This window comes from Schistocerca piceifrons, chromosome 2 (genome assembly GCF_021461385.2).
Source record: "Schistocerca piceifrons isolate TAMUIC-IGC-003096 chromosome 2, iqSchPice1.1, whole genome shotgun sequence".
Taxonomy (NCBI): Eukaryota; Metazoa; Arthropoda; class Insecta; order Orthoptera; family Acrididae; genus Schistocerca; species Schistocerca piceifrons.
The window spans coordinates 176,740,556-176,763,503 of NC_060139.1; the positions used below are offsets into that span (position 1 = coordinate 176,740,556).

Here is a 22,948-nt window from a genome sequence, read left to right on the forward strand (position 1 = left end):
AACATCACATCGCATCACATCACACACACACACACACAAATCATTAACTCAGAGATGATTATTCAGTGTCCAATTAATTAGTCTCTTGTCAAATTTGCTTCAAAAGTCTTTTTGCCTTTATGAAGAGGCAATGCATTTATAATGATAAACTAGTGAAGACAGCAAAGAATCACGAAGGTAAAAAGGCGAGAGCTAGTAGAAATCCTTGGGTAACAGAAGAGATATTGAATTTAATTGACGATAGGAGAAAATATAAAAATGCAGAAAATGAAACAGGCGAAAAGGAATACAAAAAAATGAGATCGACAGGAGGTGCAAAATGGCTAAGCAGGGATGGCTAGAGGACTAATGTAAGGATTTAGAGGTGCATATCTCTAGGGGTAAGATAGATACTGCCTACAGGAAAATTAAAGAGACCTTTGGAGATAAGAGAACCACTTGTATGAATATCAAGAGCTCAGATGGAAACCCAGTTCTAAGCAAAGAAGGGAAAGCAGAAAGGTGGAAGGAGTATATAGACAGTCTATACAAGGGCGATGTTCTTGAGGACAATATTATGGAAATGGAAGAGGATGTAGATGAAACTGGAGATATGATATTGCGAGAAGAATCTGACACAACACTGAAAGACCTACATCGAAACAAGGCTCCAGGAATAGACAACATTCCATTATAACTACTGGTAGCCTCGGGAGCCAGCCACAACAATACTCCACCATCTGGTGAGCAAGACATTTGAGACAGGTGAAATACCCACAGACTTCAAGAAGAATATAATAATTCAAATCCCAAAGAAAGCAGGTGTTGACAGGTGTGAAAATTACCAAACTTTCAGTTTAATAAGTCAGGGCTGCAAAATACTGACATGAATTCTTTACAGACGAATGGAAAAACTGGTAGAAGCTGACCTTGAGGAAGGTAAGTTTGGATTCCATAGAAATGTTCGAACACACGAGGCTATACTGATCCTACAACTTATCTTAGAAGACAGAGTAAGGAAAGGCAAACTTATGTTTCTAGCATTTGTAGACTTAGAGAAAGCTTTTGACAATGGTGACTGAAATACTTTCTTTCAAATTCTGAGGATAATAGGGGTAAAATACAGGGAGTGAAATGCTATTTACAATTTGTAGAGAAACCAGATGGTAGTTGTAAGAGTCAAGGGGCATGAAAGGGAAGCAGTGGCAGACAGAGTGAGACAGGGTTGGAGCGTATCTCAGATGTTATTCAATCTGGATACTGAGAAAGCAATGAAGGAAACAAAGGAAAAATTTGGAGTAGGTATTAAAATCCATGGAGAAGAAATAAAAACTTTGAGGTTTGCCAATGACATTGTAATTCTGCCAGAGACAGCAAAGGACTTGTAAGAGCAGTTGAATGGAATGGACAGTGTCTCGAAAGGAGGATATAAGATGAACATCGACAAGAGTATAACAAGAATAATGGAATGCAGTCAAATTAAATCAGGTGATGCTAAAAGAATTAAATTAGGAAATGAGATACTTTAAGTTGCAGATGAGTTTTGCTGTTTGGGGAGCAAAATAACTGATGATGGTCAAAGCAGAGAGGATACAAAATGTAGACTGGCTATGGCAAGGAAAGTGTTTCTGAAGAAGAGAAATTTGTTAACATTGAGTATAGATTTAAGTGTCAGGAATCACTTTCTGAAAGTATCGGCATGGAGTGTAGCCACGTATGGAAATGAAACAGTGTAGACAAGAAGAGAATAGAAGTTTTTGAAGTGTGGTGCAACAGAAGAATGCTGAAGATTAGACGGCTAGATCACGTAAATAATAAGGAGGTACTGAACAGAATCTGGGAGAAGAGGAATTTGTGGCACAACTTGACTAGAAGAAGGGATCAGTTGGTAGGTCACATTCTGAGACATCCACGGATCACCAAGTTAGTACTGGACGGAAATGTGGAGGGTGAATATCGTTGGGGGAGACCAGGAGATGAATACACTAAGCAGATTCAGAAGGATTTAGATTGCAGTAGTTACTTGAAGATGAAGAAGCTGGTACAGGATGAAGTAGCATGGAGAGCTGCATCCAATCAGTCTCTGGACTGAAGACCACAGCAAGAAGAACAATGAAGCAAGATTTAATGATATCCACAACAACCTCAATTTTTGTTTGATTATAAATGTCATTATTGAGGATTTTCAGTCGCCCCCAAACAGTCAATACTGCTATGCACCTTCTGCAAATGGTTGGTTGGTTGATTGGGGGTTAAGGTCCTAAACAGCTAGTTCATCACTACCTCAATCCAAGGGTAGTTTCTCTGGAATTTGTGACATCTGTGTAGTACATATTCTAATGATGAAAGGATGAAGGAGGGGTAAGATCAAGGCATTGAAGACAATGCTAATGCCGTAGCTAAAAAGAAATTTATGGATAAGTCAGGGTGTATACGACCCGGGACAACCGGGAGATCCGGGAAAAACCCGAGAATTTTTTCATCCGGGAGAAAACCGGGAAGAACCCGGGATATTTTTAGAAATCCGGGAATTTTTCATTGTTTTAGTTATCAGTTAAATTTTTGTAATTTTGACTGGTAAGAACCGATACTCTAACAAAGGATATTACTTATCCGCTACTGCAGAATAATACTTCAACAATAAAACATAAATGAGAGGAAAAAGGAAAATAACTTAAATTGCAAAGGAAATGCGCCATATACAACAACGACACACAGTGCTCATGCAAGCCGTCTGCCAATTGAAAATGTGTCAAAGGCTTTAGGAAGACTATGCAGTGCTTCATAACAACAAATTTTTGCCTCCAACGAGCGTGAAGTCACAACTGTTCACATTCGATTTGTTTTAGCAGTTATGCACGGGCTCATGCGCATGCGCAGTTGAGTCACGTTTGAGTAGTAGATCCTCCCGCTTCTGGCAACAGGAATGTGGCTGTGGGCTGTGCAAGCAGTCGCAGCAAGCAGCTAGATGCTACCGGGAAAAGGGGGCGCCAAATTCATGTTCTTGAGGAAAAAAACTTGTTTCACAAAGCACCTAGCATCCAGCTCACGTTTGCCTATCGATTATTCATATGATTTGGAAACGCTTCCCTGTTGGTTTTTGAACATTTTCGAACACATTTTAAGTTGATTTCTGAATGAATCATAAGTTGACTTTTGAATGCATGCGTAGTGTACATGATGTCTCTGTCAGGAGAATCCTCGTCACATCTAGAAATAAACTTTCCACAGACAACAGGGGACGGGGCTATACGAGGTGAAGGAGTAAAGCCGAACGGATGGATGCCAATCACTGTCTGATTATGTGATTGATTGGGTTTGCGAATGATCAGCGTTGTTATAATTACTAGCAAAATCCATAGATTCGGACTACCAGAATGGAAATAAACGACCGACAGGAATAACAGGTGAGAAAGATTACGTATTATCTTCTCGGTGTATCCAAGAAAACGAAATTTCTACAGAAAATTTTTGGCCAGATCGCTACACTAATAAGGACCAGTAGTACAGTCCCCGGCTAACAGCCGCGTTAAGTTCTATTCTGGAAATAACGCGGAAAACGTGTTGTTCGAACACGTAATAACTCCTAACCGGAAAATAATCGCGGGATAACTAAACCTGTGATTCTGGAAGGGTTAGTGAAGTTAATCGGCGAACAAATTTTGACAGTGGCAGCAATAGCTACAGAATTGGTGATGACAAGATTGTTTGTTAGGACGAGGAAGGAGAAGAAATGGGTACATCACACAAATTATGGAAGAATAAGACGATTCCAAATTTATATAAAAATTTCATAATACTACTTTTCGATCTCATGCTTGAGAAGCTGGTGCGTATGAATGAAATGTGAAACTATTTCCTAACATAAAGCTTTTTGCTTGTAGTAGGCCTAATAGGCATTTGATATTGGTACTTGTTGGATTATATTCTGTCGTGTTATAAAAATGGCCATTTGTGCCAAAAGTCTCGTTTATTTGGTGTGTTACAAAATTGCTGCCATATTATAAAGGCCTATTTTGTTTTATCTAGCAGACAGTGACAAAATAGACGTAATCAGATCGAGAAATCACACCAGTCTTGGGTATTATTTGTATTAACAGCTTTTTCAGTATTAGATAACGACATTTCGATTTTTCATTTAGCAAAACGTTTGACGAACTCTGATGAGGTAATAGATTCTTTCGCAGAAAGGAAATCACGGCATGTAAAGCTGTAGCAAGATTACAGAGAAAAAAATGCTAGGAGCTAAGATTTGAAGAAATGTGTAATTTCTTGCTTATCTCTTGTCAGTATTGGTTTTATATAACCTATATTTAATTTTACGTCACACAAAACAGCAAGTTATTAACTAATAGGCAATGAAGAGTTCAGATTTTCTGAAGAGTTCTTGTTCCCTCGATTACAAATAATCCCATCCGCTATTAATTGCGAGATTTTTTTTAAAAGAGGAGCAGGCCGTCAAACCGGCCGACTGGGAGCAGGAGAGGCACCACAGGACATTTCAATTTCCACTCTCCTGAATATAGTTTGGACGTGCGGTAGAAAAATGCTTTATGAAGAGGCGTGGCACTGCACTTTGGCATACTTAAGACCAAATAATATGTCTTACATTTCCTCGAATACATATGTCTTATGTTTCAGACTTTTCAGAAAGATGTGCGCTACAAGATGAACATATTTTGAAAATTCGATTTTTTTAGTATTGACCCGGTTCACAAATGTTGTAGATCCGAGGCTGATCCACAGAGTAATCTGAGCTATAGTGGGTCGTCTCCACGTGATCCGTGTTTACGTTTAGTGATTTTGCTGTTTCCCCTTCGTTTACTCTCACGTCAAATGAAAACAAAACGGACATCTGTGGTCGGGAGCTATAAAGTGAATTAACACACATTCACATAATTACGGAAGGCTGAAATATGTCATTAGTTTCAGATTTTATTTAATTCCACCTTTCTGACAGGCAAGCATTAATCACCCTGCGGAACAATGAAGTTATTTTTGTCTGTTTGCTAAAGAAATTTGAATTTAGTTAACCTTTTCCGCAGAGGCAGTCAATGTATTTGAAATGAAATGTTTCATTCCACAGTACTGGCTAGTTTCAACTGTTCGCTGCATTTCAAGTGCACATTTTCATTTTCAAGCACGTATGCCATTATCCCATAATAAAGAACCAAACATGATATAATACAGTACTGATGCTCCAAGAAAATTTACATCCCGAAAACCACACTGAAAAGCTTAATATCAGGTCGAGGTCTACTTCATTGGGAATCTGGACATATGAATGTGCCCTGTAAGTATGCACTTTACATGTGCACAATTTAATATGGTTCACGAAATTCCGATGCTCTTGCAGTACCCTGTGATGTCTTCTTTCTTTCATGACATAATTTATGATCTTTCAATGTTTTCCACGTACATACATACGGGCTTCCTACGTCATGATAGCTACCCAAGCCTGGTGTCGCCTGTTATCTGCGCTCTCTGACAACTCCTGAAATGAACCTATTTCCAACAGGTCGCGTGGAAAGTATTGCGAATGTTGGTTTGAAAAGCGTTACTTTCAAAGTAAATATCCTTTTACGTAAGTTGAGCTATGTGCAAGAATGTACCATGAATCACAGAGCGTTTGACTCTCATTTAAAAATCAACTCTTTGATGACGAACCATTTAGAAGAATTTCGAACCCTGAAGATCAGACATTTATGTCATTATTAAAAATTTTACAGGCACGTTTGTGTGATATATCTTAAAGTGTAACACGCGCAAAAAAGATCAACGTATATGCGAAAGCTTAGCTTCTCTTGCAGCTTGAGACCAACATTATATATGAAAGCTTTGCTTTCTTGTAACAACACTATGTATATTAATTTAAACTATTAACTTTCCCTGTTTGTGTGTTTGTGTTACATAACAGTGATGTTGCTGTTGGCTGATTGCATCACGTGTCCTATGCTCTGAATATCTGCTGTCATCGGCTGGCGAGATCACGTGACATGAGCTACGAACTTCTTACAAAAGCGCATCGAAATCTTGATTTCAATGACTCGGAAAATAACATGCAGTGTTTGGTGGAATTCCAATGTCTGTTTTCATAATATGAAAGTACGCAGCATACATGTTGCTGCACATCAAATATATTTCCAAAATGTGTCTTTTTCCCTGAGTTTTGTTTTCTAAAGTGCCGGGAAATTGTACGATCGTGTATAAAACCATAACCATTCAAATAATTGATAAGGGAAAATATATTGTCACCTGGGAGAAACTGTATTTTTAACCGGGAAATCCGGGAAAAATCTGTGAATTTTTTTCCTTGTCCACGTATACACCCTGGTAAGTGTACGGGCTGGTACTTAGGACGGAGCAGACGAGATGTCTCCTGAGGCTCATCCAATGGTGAGAAAACGCCTCTCCTCCCTGATTCTGATGAAGTGCAAAGGCTGTTACAGAGCAAGAATGTCTTCTAATCGGCGTATTCAGAACAGTGAAAGTGAGAAGGCTAAAAATGTGATGGATATCAGTTGGATCACCAATAATAAAAACAAGAAGAAAGAAATATGTTAGGAAGCATGTAGACATCCCTGAGACTCTGCATATAACAGAAATCATCCCATTCATAGCATCCCAACCATCATTCAGTGTAGTCAAGGTGTTAAAGAACAATCCACTATTCAACAAGGTGCTACCTCTAAAATAGGGTGTGACAGAAAGGGAGACAAACCAAATCTACAAGCAGTAAAAAATAGTATGAGAGGGGTGAAAGAGTGTGCCCATCAATGAATTAGGGTTGGGGGTCCCCCAGACCCAGCAAGCAGTGGAAGATGCCCCAATCACCATGACCTGTCCTGGAGGTAGCTTAAAATATTACATCCGAATATAAAAATCACTTTCACAGAGAAAATGGGGAACCAGTTCAACCACCCATGAAAGGAAACCCTTACTTAGTTTTGAGGGCCAGAAGGAGGTGACCTTCCACTAGGATATGAGCTGTTGTCTGCAAGGCCCCAAAACTACAATGTTGGGGTGGCTCATTATGTAAAACAAAACTGTGTGTTAGCCTTGGATGACCAATGCAAAGATGACATAGGACGGTAGATTCCTTCCGGAGGAAAAGAAGGAAGAGCATCACGCAGCAGCAGTCTAATTGACAGTGCAGAGTTAATTACAGGAGGCAGTAGCAAACCAGATGCCACTGCATCTCTGAGTGAGCAGAGGTGTTATCTGCACTTGCAACTCTGCCTCTGGCATTGGCAAAGAGAATTGGGGGGATGTGAGTAACCACCATATGGTCGGCCAGTTCATTCTCTGAGATACCCATATGACTTGGGGCCCTGAAAAAGACAATCGAGCAGCCAGTATGACTAAGTTCCGTGAGAAGGTCATGATAGCTAGGTGACAGGAGTAACATCAGTCAATGTCCTGGACTCTGTTCATTGAGTCACCACACATTAAAACACATTCAAGGGAGGCCTGTTTTATAAAGTCTAGAGCTCTGTTGACAGCTATCAGGTACACTGTAAAAACCACTAAATGTTTCTGGCAACAAATGATGTTCCAAGCTGACAGTGGATCTTATCTGCAAATGAGGAACAGGGGATGAATAAGAGTGGTATACACTGAAGCACCCTGTATTCACCACATATGCTGTATATTGACTTTCAGAGAATAAATCTACATGTACATGTAACTGTGATTACCTCAGTCATTCTTAATTTGTTTAGTGTGATGTTGCTTAGTCACATCACACTGACAGATTTACAGTGGAGTGCCTTCCTGAAGGTACAGATCATTACTGAAGATTTTGTGTTCTTGTAATACCCTTGTGGAGGCTTCTTCAGCCTTTTGGTCTTTATGTTTACCTTGTGGGATAGTCACATGACTAGCAAGCACTGTGATACACATCCATTATGTAACTGTGATCTGTTGGCCGGAGGCTTCATCTGGTGCACCTTAAGTATAAATGTTTCATGGTCTGCATGATAGCTACCAACATGACTGAAAACATCACTTTTCTCATTTGTTGGTACGCACATGCACGTAACTCTATATTTCGTCTTACACATCTCTATAGATCACATTGAAGTTGGGGTATTTGTAACTTACGTAGAGGTATGAACACAAGACAGTCTGTGTTCCCTTCATCTCTGTGGAATAAACCAAAATGAATCTCAGAACAAACTCTTCATCAAGAAAGCATCAGAGAGAGAGAGAGAGAGAGAGAGAGAGAGAGAGAGAGAGAGAGAGAGAGAGAGAGGTGGGGGGGTGGGGGGGGGGGGGGGGGGGGAGGGGGAGCTGTGTGCCCATCTAGTGAACAAAGTTGAAGGACATCATTTAGAACTTACAGTCCCTCCCCTCCAACTTCATCAGCTGTGGGACAGTTTAGGAAAAGAAGGTATCCTACTTTTATTAACAATGCCATTAGATGGAGCTTCCAAAAACCTCTGCAGTTTACTAGACACACAATGAGGACAAAATTGCAGCATTCCACACGAGAAGAGAAAATTATTTGAATTTTTAAAGTACCTTATTTCTGGAATGAGCTGTTTACTCTGTAGTGGAGTGCATGCTGATATGAAACTTCCTAACAGATCGAAACCGCTTCCCACGTTGGGATTCGAACCCAGGAACTTTGCCTTTCACAGGCAAATACTTTAGCAAGTGAGCTAGCCAAGCATGACTCACAATCTACCCTCAAAGCTTTACTTCCAGCAGATCCTCATCTCCTACCTTCCAAACCTCACAAAAGTCTGTGGTTATCATCATTTAAAAATAATGTGCATGACATCAGTGACAATCACCTAGCACAGAAAATACAGGGTAACAATAAATTAAAATTAATTAAGAGGAGCAATAAAATGTGTGATAACTGACAACACTAAAAAGAAAACTGCAAAACTGCCGTAAGGTGTTAAAGACTGGGAGCGGTGAAATCAGTTTGACAGAAAAACTAATTATTTCTTCCAAAATTTTTTGGATCAATACTGGGGCTTTTCCATCAGCATGTAGCCACTCAAAATAGAGGATAAATCCAAAGCCAGACCATTTGTTGATCTCTCATACCACAGGATCAGAGTGACCATTTATTCTCTTCATGTTCTTCCGGAGGACAATTTACCTATGCACAGGATCTGCATCTCATTTCATTGTTTGACAATCTTCTTTACATGTTTAGTGATTTGCTTCATATTCAGTAACCTTTCTCTGTACTTAGTCATCCTCATTCTTTAATTAGGCATCCTCTACGTTCAGAGGCACGTTCTTTGACAAACTTTCTTGGTTGTTTGGTGACATTTTTGTGTCTGGCAAGCTTCTCAATCAGTTCGGGGACCTCCCTTTGTGACTAAGAAAGCTGAGATATTTTTACTTCCCCTCTTGTTTTGCCACTGCCTCCTTAAATTCGTTTTTTTTTTTCAGTTTCATCTAATTACCATTAACATACATGAGTATAATGCGCATTTTCATAAAAGAGAAAGGTTGGCTCTCGGTATTAAAGAATATAAGACCATATCTAATATTGTGCTTAGTTATAATTGATTTTCTAATTTATTTTCACTATTCAAAGTTAATGTTTTTCATTATAGGGTTAAATCAGTAACTGTTTTGTAAGTTAAACTCTATTGTTGACTTATAAACAAATATAAATTCTGTACTAACTATAAACATTTGGAGTAACAACTAATAGTGTTTTTAAAGGATCTATTTGGCTCTATTTGAAAATATGTAAGCAAAGCCAGCCCTTAATTAATTCCAAAGTAATTAACAGTTTTGTCAAAAGTGTTGTTTGCTTAACAATATCTGTTAATTTCACCATTTAAACAAATAATTCGGCCTAACTCTTGCAGTAGAAGAAAGTGTTAAAAAGACACAGTTTTTCAATGTATTCAGTTAATTACATAAGTTAAGTTTTAATTGCAATATGTAGTTTCAGTGCCCTTCCCTCATGAACCATGGACCTTGCCGTTGGTGGGGAGGCTTGCGCGCCTCAACGATACAGATAGCCGTACTGTAGGTGCAACCACAACGGAGGGGTATCTGTTGAGAGGCCAGACAAATGTGTGGTTCCTGAAGAGGGGCAGCAGCCTTTTCAGTAGTTGCACGGGCAACAGTCTGGATGATTGACTGATCTGGCCTTGTAACACTAACCAAAACGGCCTTGCTGTCGTGGTACTGCGAACGGCTGAAAACAAGGGGAAACTACAGCCATAATTTTTCTGTATGGTTAAATGATGATGACGTCCTCTTGGGTAAATTATTCCAGAAGTAAAATAGTCCCCCATTCGGATCTCCGGGTTGGGACTACTTAAGAGGACGTCATTATCAGGAGAAAGAAAACTGGCATTCTACAAATCGGGGCATGGACTGTCAGATCCCTTAATAGGGCAGGTAGGTTAGAAATTTAAAAAGGGAAATGGATAGGTTAAAGTTAGATATAGTGGGAATTAGTGAAGTTCGGTGGCAGGAGGAACAAGACTTCTGGTCAGGTGAATACAGGGTTATAAATACACAATCAAATAGGGGTAATGCAGGGGTAGGTTTAATAATGGATAAAAAAAATAGGAGTGCGGGTAAGCTACTACAAACAGCATAGTGAACATATTATAGTGGCCAAGATAGACAAGAAGCCCATGCCTACTACAGTATTACAAGTTTATATGCCAACTAGCTCTGCAGATGACGAAGAAATTGAAGAAATGTATGATGAGATAAAAGAAATGATTCAGGTAGTAAAGGGAGACAAAAATTTAATAGTCATGGGTGACTGGAATTTGACAGTAGGAGAAGGGAGAGAAGGAAACATAGTAGGTGAATATGGATTGGGGCTAAGAAATGAAAGAGGAAGCCGCCTGGTAGAATTTTGCACAGAGCATAACTTAATCATAGCTAACACTTGGTTCAAGAATCATAAAAGAAGGTCGTATACATGGAAGAATCCGGGAGATACTAAAAGGTATCAGATAGATTATATAATGGTAAGACAGAGATTTAGGAACCAGGTTTTAAATTGTAGGACATTTTCAGGGGCAGATGTGGACTCTGACCACAATCTGTTGGTTATGAACTGTAGATTAAAACTGAAGAAATTGCAAAAAGGTGGAAATTTAAGGAGATGGGACCTAGATAAACTGAGTAAACCAGAGGTTGTAAAGAGTTTCAGGGACAGCATAAGGGAACAATTGACAGGAATGGGGGAAAGAAATACAGTAGAAGACGAATGGGTAGCTCTGAGGGATGAAGTAGTGAAGGCAGCTGAGGATCAAGTAGGTAAAAAGATGAGGGCTAGTAGAAATCCTTGGGTAACAGAAGAAATATTGAATTTAATTGATGAAAGGAGAAAATATAAAAATGCAGTAAATGAAGCAGGGAAAAAGGAATACAAACGTCTCAAAAATGAGATCGACAGGAAATGCAAAAAAATAAGTCACAGCTGCAAAATACTAACGCGAATTATTTACAGACGAATGGAAAAACTGGTAGAAGCCAACCTCGGGGAAGATCAGTTTGGATTCCGTAGAAATGTTGGAACACGTGACGCAATTCTGACCTTACGACTTATCTTAGAAGAAAGATTAAGGAAAGGCAAACCTACGTTTCTAGCATTTGTAGATTTAGAGAAAGCTTTTGACAATGTTGACTGGAATACTCTCTTTCAAATTCTGAAGGTGGCAGGGGTAAAATACAGGGAGCAAAAGACTATTTACAATTTGTACAGAAGCCAGATGGCAGTTATAAGAGTCGCGGGGCATGAAAGGGAAGCAATGGTTGGGAAGGGAGTGAGACAGGGTTGTAGCCTCTCCCCGATGTTATTCAATCTGTATATTGAGCAAGCAGTAAAGGAAACAAAAGAAAAATTTGGAGCAGGTATTAAAATCCAGGGAGACAAAATAACAACTTTGAGGTTCGCCGATGACACTGTAATTCTGTCAGAGACAGCAAAGGACTTGGAAGAGTAGTTGAATGGAATGGACAGTGTCTTGAAAGGAGGGTATAAGATGAACATAAACAAAAGCAAAACGAAGATAATGGAATGTAGTCGAATTAAGTCGAGTGATGCTGAGGGAATTAGATTAGGAAATGAGACACTTCCAGTAGTAAAGGAGTTTTGCTATTTGGGGAGCAAAATAACTGATGATGGTCAAAGTAGAGAGGATATAAAATATAGACTGGCAACGGCAAGGAAAGTGTTTCTGAAGAAGAGAAATTTGTTAACATCGAGTATAGATTTAAGTGTCAGGAAGTCATTTCTGAAAGTATTTGTATTGAGTGTAGCCATGTATGGAAGTGAAACATGGACAATAAATAGTTTGGACAAGAAGAGAATAGAAGCTTTCGAAATGTGGTGCCACATAAGAATGTTGAAGATTAGGTGGGTAGATCACGTAACTAATGAGGAGGTATTGAATAGGATTGGGGAGAAGAGAAGTTTGTGGCACAACTTGACTAGAAGAAGGGATCGGTTGGTAGGACATGTCCTGAGGCATCAAGGGATCACAAATTTAGCATTGGAGGGCAGCGTGGAGGGTAAAAATCGTAGAGGGAGACCAAGAGATGAATACACTAAGCAGATTCACAAGGATGTAGGTTGCAGTAGGTACTGGGAGATGAAGGAGCTTGCACAGGATAGATTAGCATAGAGAGCTGCATCAAACCAGTCTCAGGACTGAAGACAACAACAACAGTTTCAGTGCATATTATTGTGAGGATGTATTGGGGCCTGATTTTTGGTCTGAGACAGTCAGTTCATGGCCGAGTTTCAGACGTGGAACCCATATTGGTTAGATCAACTAAAATGCATCAACTTAACTGTTAAGTATGCCGTGTGTTAAAGCAATGACAGTGTCTGTTCAATTCAATTTATTTGAAAGACTGTGAAATGTGAGTTAGGTTTTTATTGCTCGTAGATGTTCAACAGTAAACTATTGTAGCAGTATGTGGATGTTTTCCTGCAACCTATTAATGAGGCTTATCAAATGTTAAACAGCAGTTAACTGGCCATATTAAATGTGTATATTGGGGGAGGGGAGGGGGGGGGGGGGGGTTGTGAACAGTGAAAGTAAAGAACTGTGAAATGCAAATGTGCACCTGTTGGCTACATCTTTTAAATTAGTCAATGTTGAACTTCCACCCCCATTTTTCAGCCACTATAGCAATGCAGTATGTCGACACCGAGGACAATCAACTAGGAAATAAAGCAGGCGTACGTCACATATGGTGCCCTGGGTGAGGACTATTGTAATTGGGCACAATAAACTAGGACTCATGAACTTTGTACAGTGAACTCGAGTGGTTTACAGTACAGTTTTAATAAAGAAGACGCAACAGCTAATCAGCACATGGGTTCCGTGGTCACCCTTTTGAAAAAGGGTGAAAGTGCTTGTGAAAAATACTAAATATTGAGCAAGTGAAATTTTCTGTCTAAAAAGTGAACTGCAATGTGCAGTGTAATTTAACTTCTGCAACCCATGTAGGATTTATTCTTTTAAGCAAGACAGGACTTCTATAAAGTGATATGTATTTTAAAATGTAGTCTCTGTTTACCTAAAAAGGACATAAATTATGATGAAGATGCTTAATTGTAGATATTTTGTGCAACTGTACAATACACTGAATGTAAATATTTTGTATGGGGATTTTAATATGGCCAGTTCATAAGAGTATAAATTTGAAAAAAATATATGTACTGTAGTTTTGATACGATTTCTTATGTAATATTCTTTTGTGTGTGGAATTTGAACCCACTTTCTGGGGTCACTTGTAGTCACTGAACTGACCAGTTACCTATTTGCAATATATATCTGGTCAATCAAATGAGGGGCTGATGTGACGAACCAAGGTGGGATATTTTCACTTCCCCTCTTGTTTTGCCATCTGCCTCCTTAAATTCGTTTCTTTTTTTTTTCAATTTTAACTATTTATCATTAACATATGTGAGTATAAATCTGCATTTTCATAAAAGAGAAAGGTTGGCCCTCAGTTTTAAAGAATATAACACCAGATCTAATTCTGTGCTTAGTTTTATGTAAGTAATGGATTTTCTAATTTATTTTCACTATTCATAGTTAATATCTTTCATTATAGTGTGAAATCAGTAATTGTTTCGTAACTTAAATTTTATTGTTGACTTATAAACTAATTATGAACATTTGGAGGAACAACTAATAGCATTCTTAAAGGATCTATTTGGCTCTATTCAAAAACATGTTAGCAAAGCCAGCTCTTAATTAATTCCAAAGTAATTAACAGTTTTGTCAAAAGTATTGTTTGCATAATATCTGTTAATTTCATAATTTAAACAAATAATTTGGCCTGACTCTCACCACCACCATTTTTCAGCCAGTATAGGAACGCAGTATGTCATCACCGAGGACAATCAACGTGGAAATAAAGCAGGTGAACATTACACTTTCTCTGTTTGCCAACCTCACCTCACTGTTCGGGACCTCCTATCTTTCTTTGGTTCACGATCATTTTTCCTATTTGGCTATTGCGTTTCTGTATCTGGCACAAAAAAAAGTTCTCCCATTTCATTGCTATCTTATTTGTTTTACATCAATCTATACAGTATATTTAACAACCACTTCATGTCTGTTAAAAATAACACATCCTTTCTGCATAAAGCAGATGGGTCCCTCTAAAGCAGGTAGGTCCCGCTCATCCTGGAGCCTGCATGACCTGTACTTCCTTTTGAACCTTCCCATCATGAAAATTCAAGAATCAGTGACATCCTTCTAAGGTTCAGTGGTAAAGAAAACAGTGAAAATTCTCTTGAAATTTAATTTAATTTGCCATTATGACAATTTTTATCAATAATTAATCAAGAACACAAGTTTTTCTTCAGTTTGTTCCAAAGACAGCACTAGTTAGCTGCTGAGTCAGTCATCATAGTAACAGATATTCTTGGAGTAGCAATGTAAATGATTATTAAGTTTCTGGTGTGCTCCTGTTTTCATATCAAGAATGATGCAGATCTGAAAATCTTTGTCCTATTAATACACGGCCAGGCAAAAATTGCAACACCAAAATATTATTAATGTAGAATAATGACATGGGAACATATTTAAGTGACTAATGCAAGATCACAGGTTAATGCAATCATGAGATAAGCCATTGCATATGTGAAATGCTGGTACAATAATAACCAGTGTAACTGCCAGAAGGTTGAATGCAAGCATGCAAATGTGCATGCATTGTTTTTAGACTGAGATGCAAAAAGACTGCCCAGCCCAAATAATTTAGACTCTAAGAACAGAGCATTGCACATACCCAAGTTCAGAAGTGTCAGTATTCACAACTCTAGCTGTCTGTGGACTTCAGCTTGGTGTTTACATCATCAAATAGAAGCAATATAATAGTTAGGATACATTGTATGTCAAGATTCATCACAATTTGTTCACATCTGTTTCAAAGGAGTGGATAGTGTGACAGTTATGAACATCAAGGACAAGCATTCGAATCTAACTGGGGTCAATTGTCTATTCTTTTAAAAAACAGATAAGTGGTCATAGTAAAAATATTGAAAATGAATGTATTTATCTCTAATTACTTTGACTGCCATCTGGTGTGTGTACAGTTTTCAGCTAAGAGTAATGTGTCAGCTTACTGGCATATTTTTCTAAGTCCTTAAATGCGGTTTACACAAGCAAGTGGATTTGCCTTCCAGTATTTGTTGTTTGCAATTTAATACTAGTTCTTCAACTATGGTACGGTTATTTCATGATTAAGTGTGTCAGCTTCCTGTACTGGTAGCTGTACTGGTACCTGTAGACCATGTCAGATTGAATCACACCACAGCCCTTTTTATTGTATCCCAAATGTTTCATGCTTTATTTGTTTTGTTATTAAATTATATTTTCTACTTGACGTCTAAAAATAATCATCCTTGGAAGGTAATATTTATCTGACCTCCCATAACTATAAAAGTAATCTTCCTTGGAGGAAGATATTCGTTTGACATCCCATAAAATGTACAAATAATATAGTAGCAAGTAGATTTGTGTTTCGAAATTAATATTGTTGGCCTAATAATTATGTATGCCTTTCACAGAAAACTGAAATAAACTAAAATGAAGAGTAGGCTACGTATAGCTTCAGTATTTTGCCCACATGCCATCAGCAAGAATAGCTTGGAGTCCTTCGAGGCATAGAATTGACAGTCAACACCATAACAATATCCTGCCTCAGATGACTAACACCATTTTCTGATATAATTTTCAAAGAGAGCAATTATTCGCTCATGAACACACATCAGCAATTTTGAAGCAGATTTATAACATATACCAAACAGCTGATATGTTGCTCTTAGCTGAAAACTATAGAGACACCAGTTGGCAGTCAAAGAATTTAAAAATAAATACATCCATTTTCAACATTTTTACTATGACTATTTGTCTGTTTGTTTAAAGATTAGACAACTATAAAATGTAATCTTTTGAAAGAATGTGGAACCTAGAAAACTGCAAAACTCCTTTACATTTGTAAACCATCAGCCTATCTACTCAGCCATTGAAACAGATGTCAAACACTCATTGTTGTTGTAATTCTACCAATGTTGAGTTCTTATATTTCTACCGTTTCTACATGCTCAAATAATGATTTTCAAAAGAAATTATGTGATGAGTTAACCTAACCTAACCTGCAATGAACCTTGACACATACTGTATTTAGACTATTATATTGCTTCTATCTGATGATGTAACACTAAGCAAAAGCTCCACAGAGCCCAAGATCCATGAAAAGTGGCTCTTCTGAACTTGGGCATGCACAGTGCTCTGTTCTTAGAGTCTAAATTATTTGGGCTGAGCAATCTTTTTGCCTCTCATTGTACAGGTGCCAGATGTCACTTTGTGGGGCATAGTTCCATGCCTGTTGCACTTGGTCCATCAATACAGGGACAGTTAATGCTGGTTGTGGACACTGGAGTTATCGCCTTATGACGTCCTCGCATGTGGTCAACTGCAGACAGAGCTGGTGATCAAGCAGGCCAAGGCAACATGTCAACACTCTATAGAGTACACTGGTTTACAACAGTGGATGTGGACGAGTGTTACCCTATTAGAAAACACCCCCTTGAATGCTGTTCATGAATTGCAGGCGTAACAGGTCAAATCACCAGACTGACATATAGATTTGCAGTCAAGGTGCATGGGATAACCATGAGAGCACTCCTCATCATACACAATTGTATCCCAGACCATAACTCCAGATGTAGGTCCAGTGTGTCTAGCACACCGACAGGCTGGTTGCAGGTCCTCAACTGGCCTCCCCCTAACTGCCATCGCTGGCACCAAGGCGGAAACAACTTTCATTCTGAGGTCATCAGTCCCCTAGAACTTAGAACTACTTAAACCTAACTAACCTAAGAACATCACACACACCCATGCCAAGGCAGGATTTGGACCTGCACCATAGCGGTCGCACGGTTCCAGACTGAAGCGCCTAGAACCGCTCCGCCACTGCAGCTGGCATTGAAGTTGCAAATGGCAGTCGTTTGGCATCATTGCAATGCACCCTACAGAGTCTGGCTTGGAGCTCTCCTTGAAGTAACTGATTTGTAACAGATTGTTGTGTCACTGTGGTGGCAACTGCTGCTCAAATTGCTGCTGCAGATGCAGTACAATGCACCAGAGCTGTGAGTCAAACACGATGGTCTTCCCTCTCGGTAATGCCACATGGCCATCCAGAGCCCAGTCATCTTGTGACCATACATTCTCATGACCATCACTGCCACCAATCATGAACAGTGGCTACATTCCTGCCAAGTCTTTCTGCAGTATCACCGAAGGAACATCCAGCTTTTTGTAGCCTATTCACACGACTTCATTCAAACTCAGTGAGGCGCTGATAATGGCGTCTTTGTCACCTTAAAGGCATTCTTGACTAATTTCAATTCACTGTGCCCAGTCTCAAAGGTAACTAATGTTCATGACCATTACAGTGTACTAACACCACTCTTATGCGACCTGTGTGAAATTTAACCAGACATCTTTCAGATGTAGAAACACACCTACCAACTTTCGCTTGTGCCACAGAACTCTTTCTTCGTGTTGCAATTTTTTTTCCGTCAGTGTATTATATGCCATTCATACATTTTTCCATTTTTCACCTGTGACGTTCTTCATCTGTAGGTATGAAGGACACTATGAAAAATATTGACAGTGTAAGATACACTACAAAGGTGGTTCCATTATCCCTCAGTTAGAATATAATTACACTGTGAAAGAGTATCAGCCTGCTTCTCAGACTTAATCAGAGCATTTGCAAAAGTAAATGAAGTGCTAATCAGAGGCTGTGCACATAAATAGGACTTTAACACTGAATAAGACATATGCAAACATCATAACTAAAAAAATTAATAAAGAAATACAAAATGTAACAACAAGAGCTGAAACAATTCAATACTGTGGAGAAGATAGTTAATTTTACCTTTAGCCTCTCTACTCTCCCTTTGAAAAAAAGAAATAATGCAGATTCTCCGTAGTCATCCTGTGACTCCATGATTAAACACTGAGCAGCTTCTACACCAGCTTGTACATTTGAGCCATCAAGTGCGAAAAACGGACGGACTATTGTGTGATACCAGAGAAGAGCAAGTCTGTAACATAGCAGGTAAAGTTTGTGTATGTAGTCACACATGTTTATGGAGCATCTGTAGTCATGCATGTTTATGGAGCATCATACTACATAGGAAACAGACATTTTAATAAAAAGGAAAAATTTATGTATGATTCAGAAAATGATAACACTGATTCTTAGAGTAGCATATATCAGCACATTCATGAGCGTATTTGTTCACAGCACTCTCTCAGTGAATAACTCTAAATTGTTGACCTGTCTCCAGTATTATTAATTAATATCTCTCCCATAAAGTATGGAGACTGGAGTAATCCATCACATTACAAGTAGTTTTGTGGTTAGAAGTGCAAAGAAGAATAGACAGATAAAAAATAATACAGCATGGATACGAACTAACAGATATGACAGTGGCTCCACCAGCTATGCTGTTCAGTCCAGGCAGACATCTACTTCACATCTGTCACAAAATTCCCTTGCAATTCTGGGTTAGAGAAGTTGTTAGAAGTTACAAATAAAGACACAGATGAATGCAGATCATTACATATTTAATAACCCAACTTCGCAATAAAGTAATATCAAGTACAAATTTTACAGTGCTTAGACTTACGATGCAAGTGGAGCCCTCATGTCATGGCCTTGTCTAGCAAACATAAGTGCAGAGATGCCCACTTGACGATCACCTTCAAATCCCAAAAAATGTATCAGCTTCAACAATGAAGGAGGGAGCAATGAAATACATAACTGAAATATTCCATAGCCAAAGCTTACTGCAGACATCAAACGAGATACTACATCTGGAGGAACAATATTTCTGGAACAAAAACATTTATGTTAAAATATGTTACAATCCGGCTCCACAGCTTGTCATGGCATAAACAATACACGGATTTTATTCCATTTCTGCAATTAATTATGTCTTCTCATACTACCTCAAATTTAGTAATACAACAAATTGCTTACAGTAAAATCAGTCTCATTTACAATACTAATTAAAAAATACATTTTTTTCTATATATGTAACAACTTACGTAGGTTTACAATTAGCATGTGATGCAACTGAAGAAAGAGCAAGAAATGAATTTCTAAAGCCATTGCGACCATTTGGTGAACAGGATGAGCTGCTGTATGATGGCACTGACCATTCTGACCCAGGACTTTGCAAGTTTGGATTGCTGCATCCACGTGTAATAACTTTCCACGAAGGAAACTGCGAACCTATAATAATATTGAACTCTAAGCTAAGCAAAATGTTTGTGTGTGTTTCCATACTAAAGCAGGTAAACGAATAAAAGTTTTGATGCTAATAACTATTTCATCTTTATATCTAAAAAAACATGCAATCTGTTCTTTGCTTTAACCTTAAACTTGTTACACCTACAGTAGTTGTGGATTGGTAACACTGATATCTACCAAGCACAAAACAATTCTACACATTAACAGAACGAAAAGTTTGTAAAAAATTTCTTACCTGGTACATCATCATTACCAAATGTTCTTCGATACAGTTGCAAAATTTGACTGTATGTATGCTGATATACCTTCCAGGCTTTGCGCAATACCCAACCTCCTTTCACATAACCTGTAATATCTTGCTGTAAGAATGTCAGTAAAGCCACACACACTTGAGAGTCTGCGAGAATAATTTGTTCTTCCAGCTTGTCAGCTGTATTTTCCTGCAATGCAAAAATTTAACATTATTATTATTATTATTATTATTATTAATAATTGATTTCAATACAAAAAATAACTATTCATCATTGCAAATGAACTGCTTGAGATTCAAAACTCATGCCACCATTTCAACAATTATTTTAAATGTAACTGAAGATTAAAATTATAAGGCGAGAGCAATAGTACACCATAATTTTATAGTTGATTTTCCCTTCCATACTCCTGGAAATAAAACAATGTCTACCACAGGCCTACTTTCAATTTACTTTTAGGACACATCATCAAGTGCAGTTAAAACTAATCAATTTGAGATATTTTTAATATTTCCCATCAGAAAGCAATACAGAAAATATGGTGATAATCGTAATCGATCTTGCACCAAGAAAGCTATTAGCAGATACCTCTAGGGTTTCACCAGAAGCACCTTATGCAAAAATGCTGGTCATAATAAAAAAAAAGGGGGGGGCCCAGCATCAAGCTATTTCTCTCTCCTCCCCAAGGAAGGAACTGTCAGTTCCAAAAGCTAGGTTGTGTGTCACTTTTACTTTTATATGTCAGTGGGTGACAGTATTCGTTAGGCCCTTCACCTCATTGTTATTCCGAATTGCACAGCTTCACTGTCTGTTAACACAGCATAACAGACAAGGCGACAGAGTCCTACCAAATATTTACTATAGGTGTGGTATCAAAAAACTATCTGAAAATTGTGAAACTGTTTTAGATCATGTGGGGCACTGGTTTCTACCTTATCTATGCTATGTTCAATAAACTAATGAGAAAACTCTATTTAGTATGCACCTTACTAATACAAATGAATTACAACTTTTCATAATGTTACACAACAGTTTTTTTAATAAACCAAAGTATTCCAAATTGTTATAATTTAGCAGGATAATATGCACTTTTGGCTTCAAAATGGTTTGTGTACAGATGAAATCCGCAGTCTTTATGAAACAGCATTACAGGAAGGACTACCATGAAAGTATGCAAATGCAGTGTTAGGGTAGACACATAAGAAAGTCATAACAAATCATTCAGTGCCACATTAAGTCAATACAAATAACAGAAACATAGAAAGCAGGTGCTAACAAGTGCATAATTCACAAACTTTTTCGCCTTTAGATCAACAGAGTACAGAAAAAAGGTAGCAACAAAACTTAAGGAAGAGAAATTGTCTTAGAATTTCTTAACTGTTTGTTGATCTGCTCACTAGTGGCCCTTTCTCAGAATAGATGAAAGTCTTGTCTCCAGCCTGATTAGAACCGAAAAAAGTGTCAATTCGTGACGTCGTCGTCCAGACACAAGCTGACTGTAATTTGACTCCGTTTTAGCAGACTAATAGTTTCTCTCGGGATAAATTTTATTGATTATGAAATACAAGTTCTTGAAGTTTATTCAGAATTGGAAATGTTTAATTAGTAATAGCATGCCATAATTTATCTGTTTAAGATAAAAGTGTTTTGATTTTTGTATTCATAAAAAAAGTGTGAATTTATGTGTGGCTTTTACTCTGAGACGAGTTATCACTTAGAGTGAAAAAGTGCACGTGTGCAATTCGTTGACCTACATGAATTTTATTTTTTTTTTATTTTGACTTGGATGGACACAAATCTAGTTCCAGTTAGATTGGTTGGTTGGTTTAAAGGTGGGAGAAGGGACCGGACTATGAGGTCATGGATCCCTTGTTCCTAATGAAACAATGCCACAAGTTTGAGAATAAAATAGACAAAACATATAACATAAAACGGAAAGAAAGGAAAAGCCACAAGAATGAAGGGAAGGCAATGAACACTAAAGGGAACAAAAGAGGACAAGAAAACAACAGACACTAGAAACAGAAGAGAGTAAAACATGAAAGCAGATCACAGTGGCTGGCCAACCATGAGAACAAAAAGGGAAAGCCAGCCACTCCGCAATACATTAAAACCTCCATTCTCAAAGCACCAGGGTAGAGGACACAGAGGGACAAAGGACATGCACTAAAACCTATGTAGAAGTATAAAACCCACTCTCACAGATAAAATGTAAAACCAAACCTGCTGTGGAGGCATTGTTGCCCAACACCAAAGGCAGGGTGCTGGGAAAGTTAAAAGTCTGCCGCAGAGCGGCTAAAAGTGGGCAGTCCAGCAAGACGTGGACGACTGTCATTTGGGAGCCACAGTGACACCAAGGTGGGTCCTCACGATGGAGCAGGTAACCATGCGTTAGCCACATATGGCCAATGTGGAGCCGGCAGAGGACAACTGATTCCCTGCGTGTGGCCTGCATGGAGACTTCCACACATTCATAGTCTCCTTAATGGTACACAGTTTGTTGTGCATGCTGTTATGCCATTCTGTCTCTCAAAGCTGGAAAACCCTGTGGCATAAGACAGAACGCAGGTCAGCTTCGGAGATGCCTATCTCCGGAAAAGTGGTTTCCGCGTCGCCTGTTTGATCAGCCTGTTGGCAAGTTCGTTGCCAGGGACTCCGATGTGTCCTGGGGTCCACACAAACACCACAGAATGGCGGGACTGTTCCAGGGCATATATGGACTCCTGAATGGACACTACCAGAGGGTGGCGAGGGTAGCACTGGTCGATAGCTTGTAGGCTGCTCAATGAGTCAGTACACAGGAGAAATGACACGCCAGAGCATGAGCAGATGTACTCAAAAGCACGAGATATGGCCGCCAGCTCTGCAGTGAAAACACTGCAGTCAACTGGCAAGAAGTACTGCTCAATATGTCC

At 38.6% G+C, this 22,948-nt stretch overlaps 1 protein-coding gene across 1 annotated transcript in view; it reads right to left on the reverse strand.

The window, feature by feature from the left end:
• Positions 1-22,948, reverse strand: part of LOC124776602 (tetratricopeptide repeat protein 39C-like) — an 80,108-nt gene that overhangs the window by 32,841 nt on the left and 24,319 nt on the right. Inside the window, exons 3-6 of the mRNA XM_047251672.1 lie at positions 20,018-20,222; positions 19,578-19,764; positions 19,157-19,360; positions 18,400-18,568 (exon numbers count right to left, since the gene is read on the reverse strand). Coding sequence (XP_047107628.1) covers positions 18,400-18,568; positions 19,157-19,360; positions 19,578-19,764; positions 20,018-20,222 — 765 coding nt within the window. The remainder of the gene's footprint in view (positions 1-18,399; positions 18,569-19,156; positions 19,361-19,577; positions 19,765-20,017; positions 20,223-22,948) is intronic.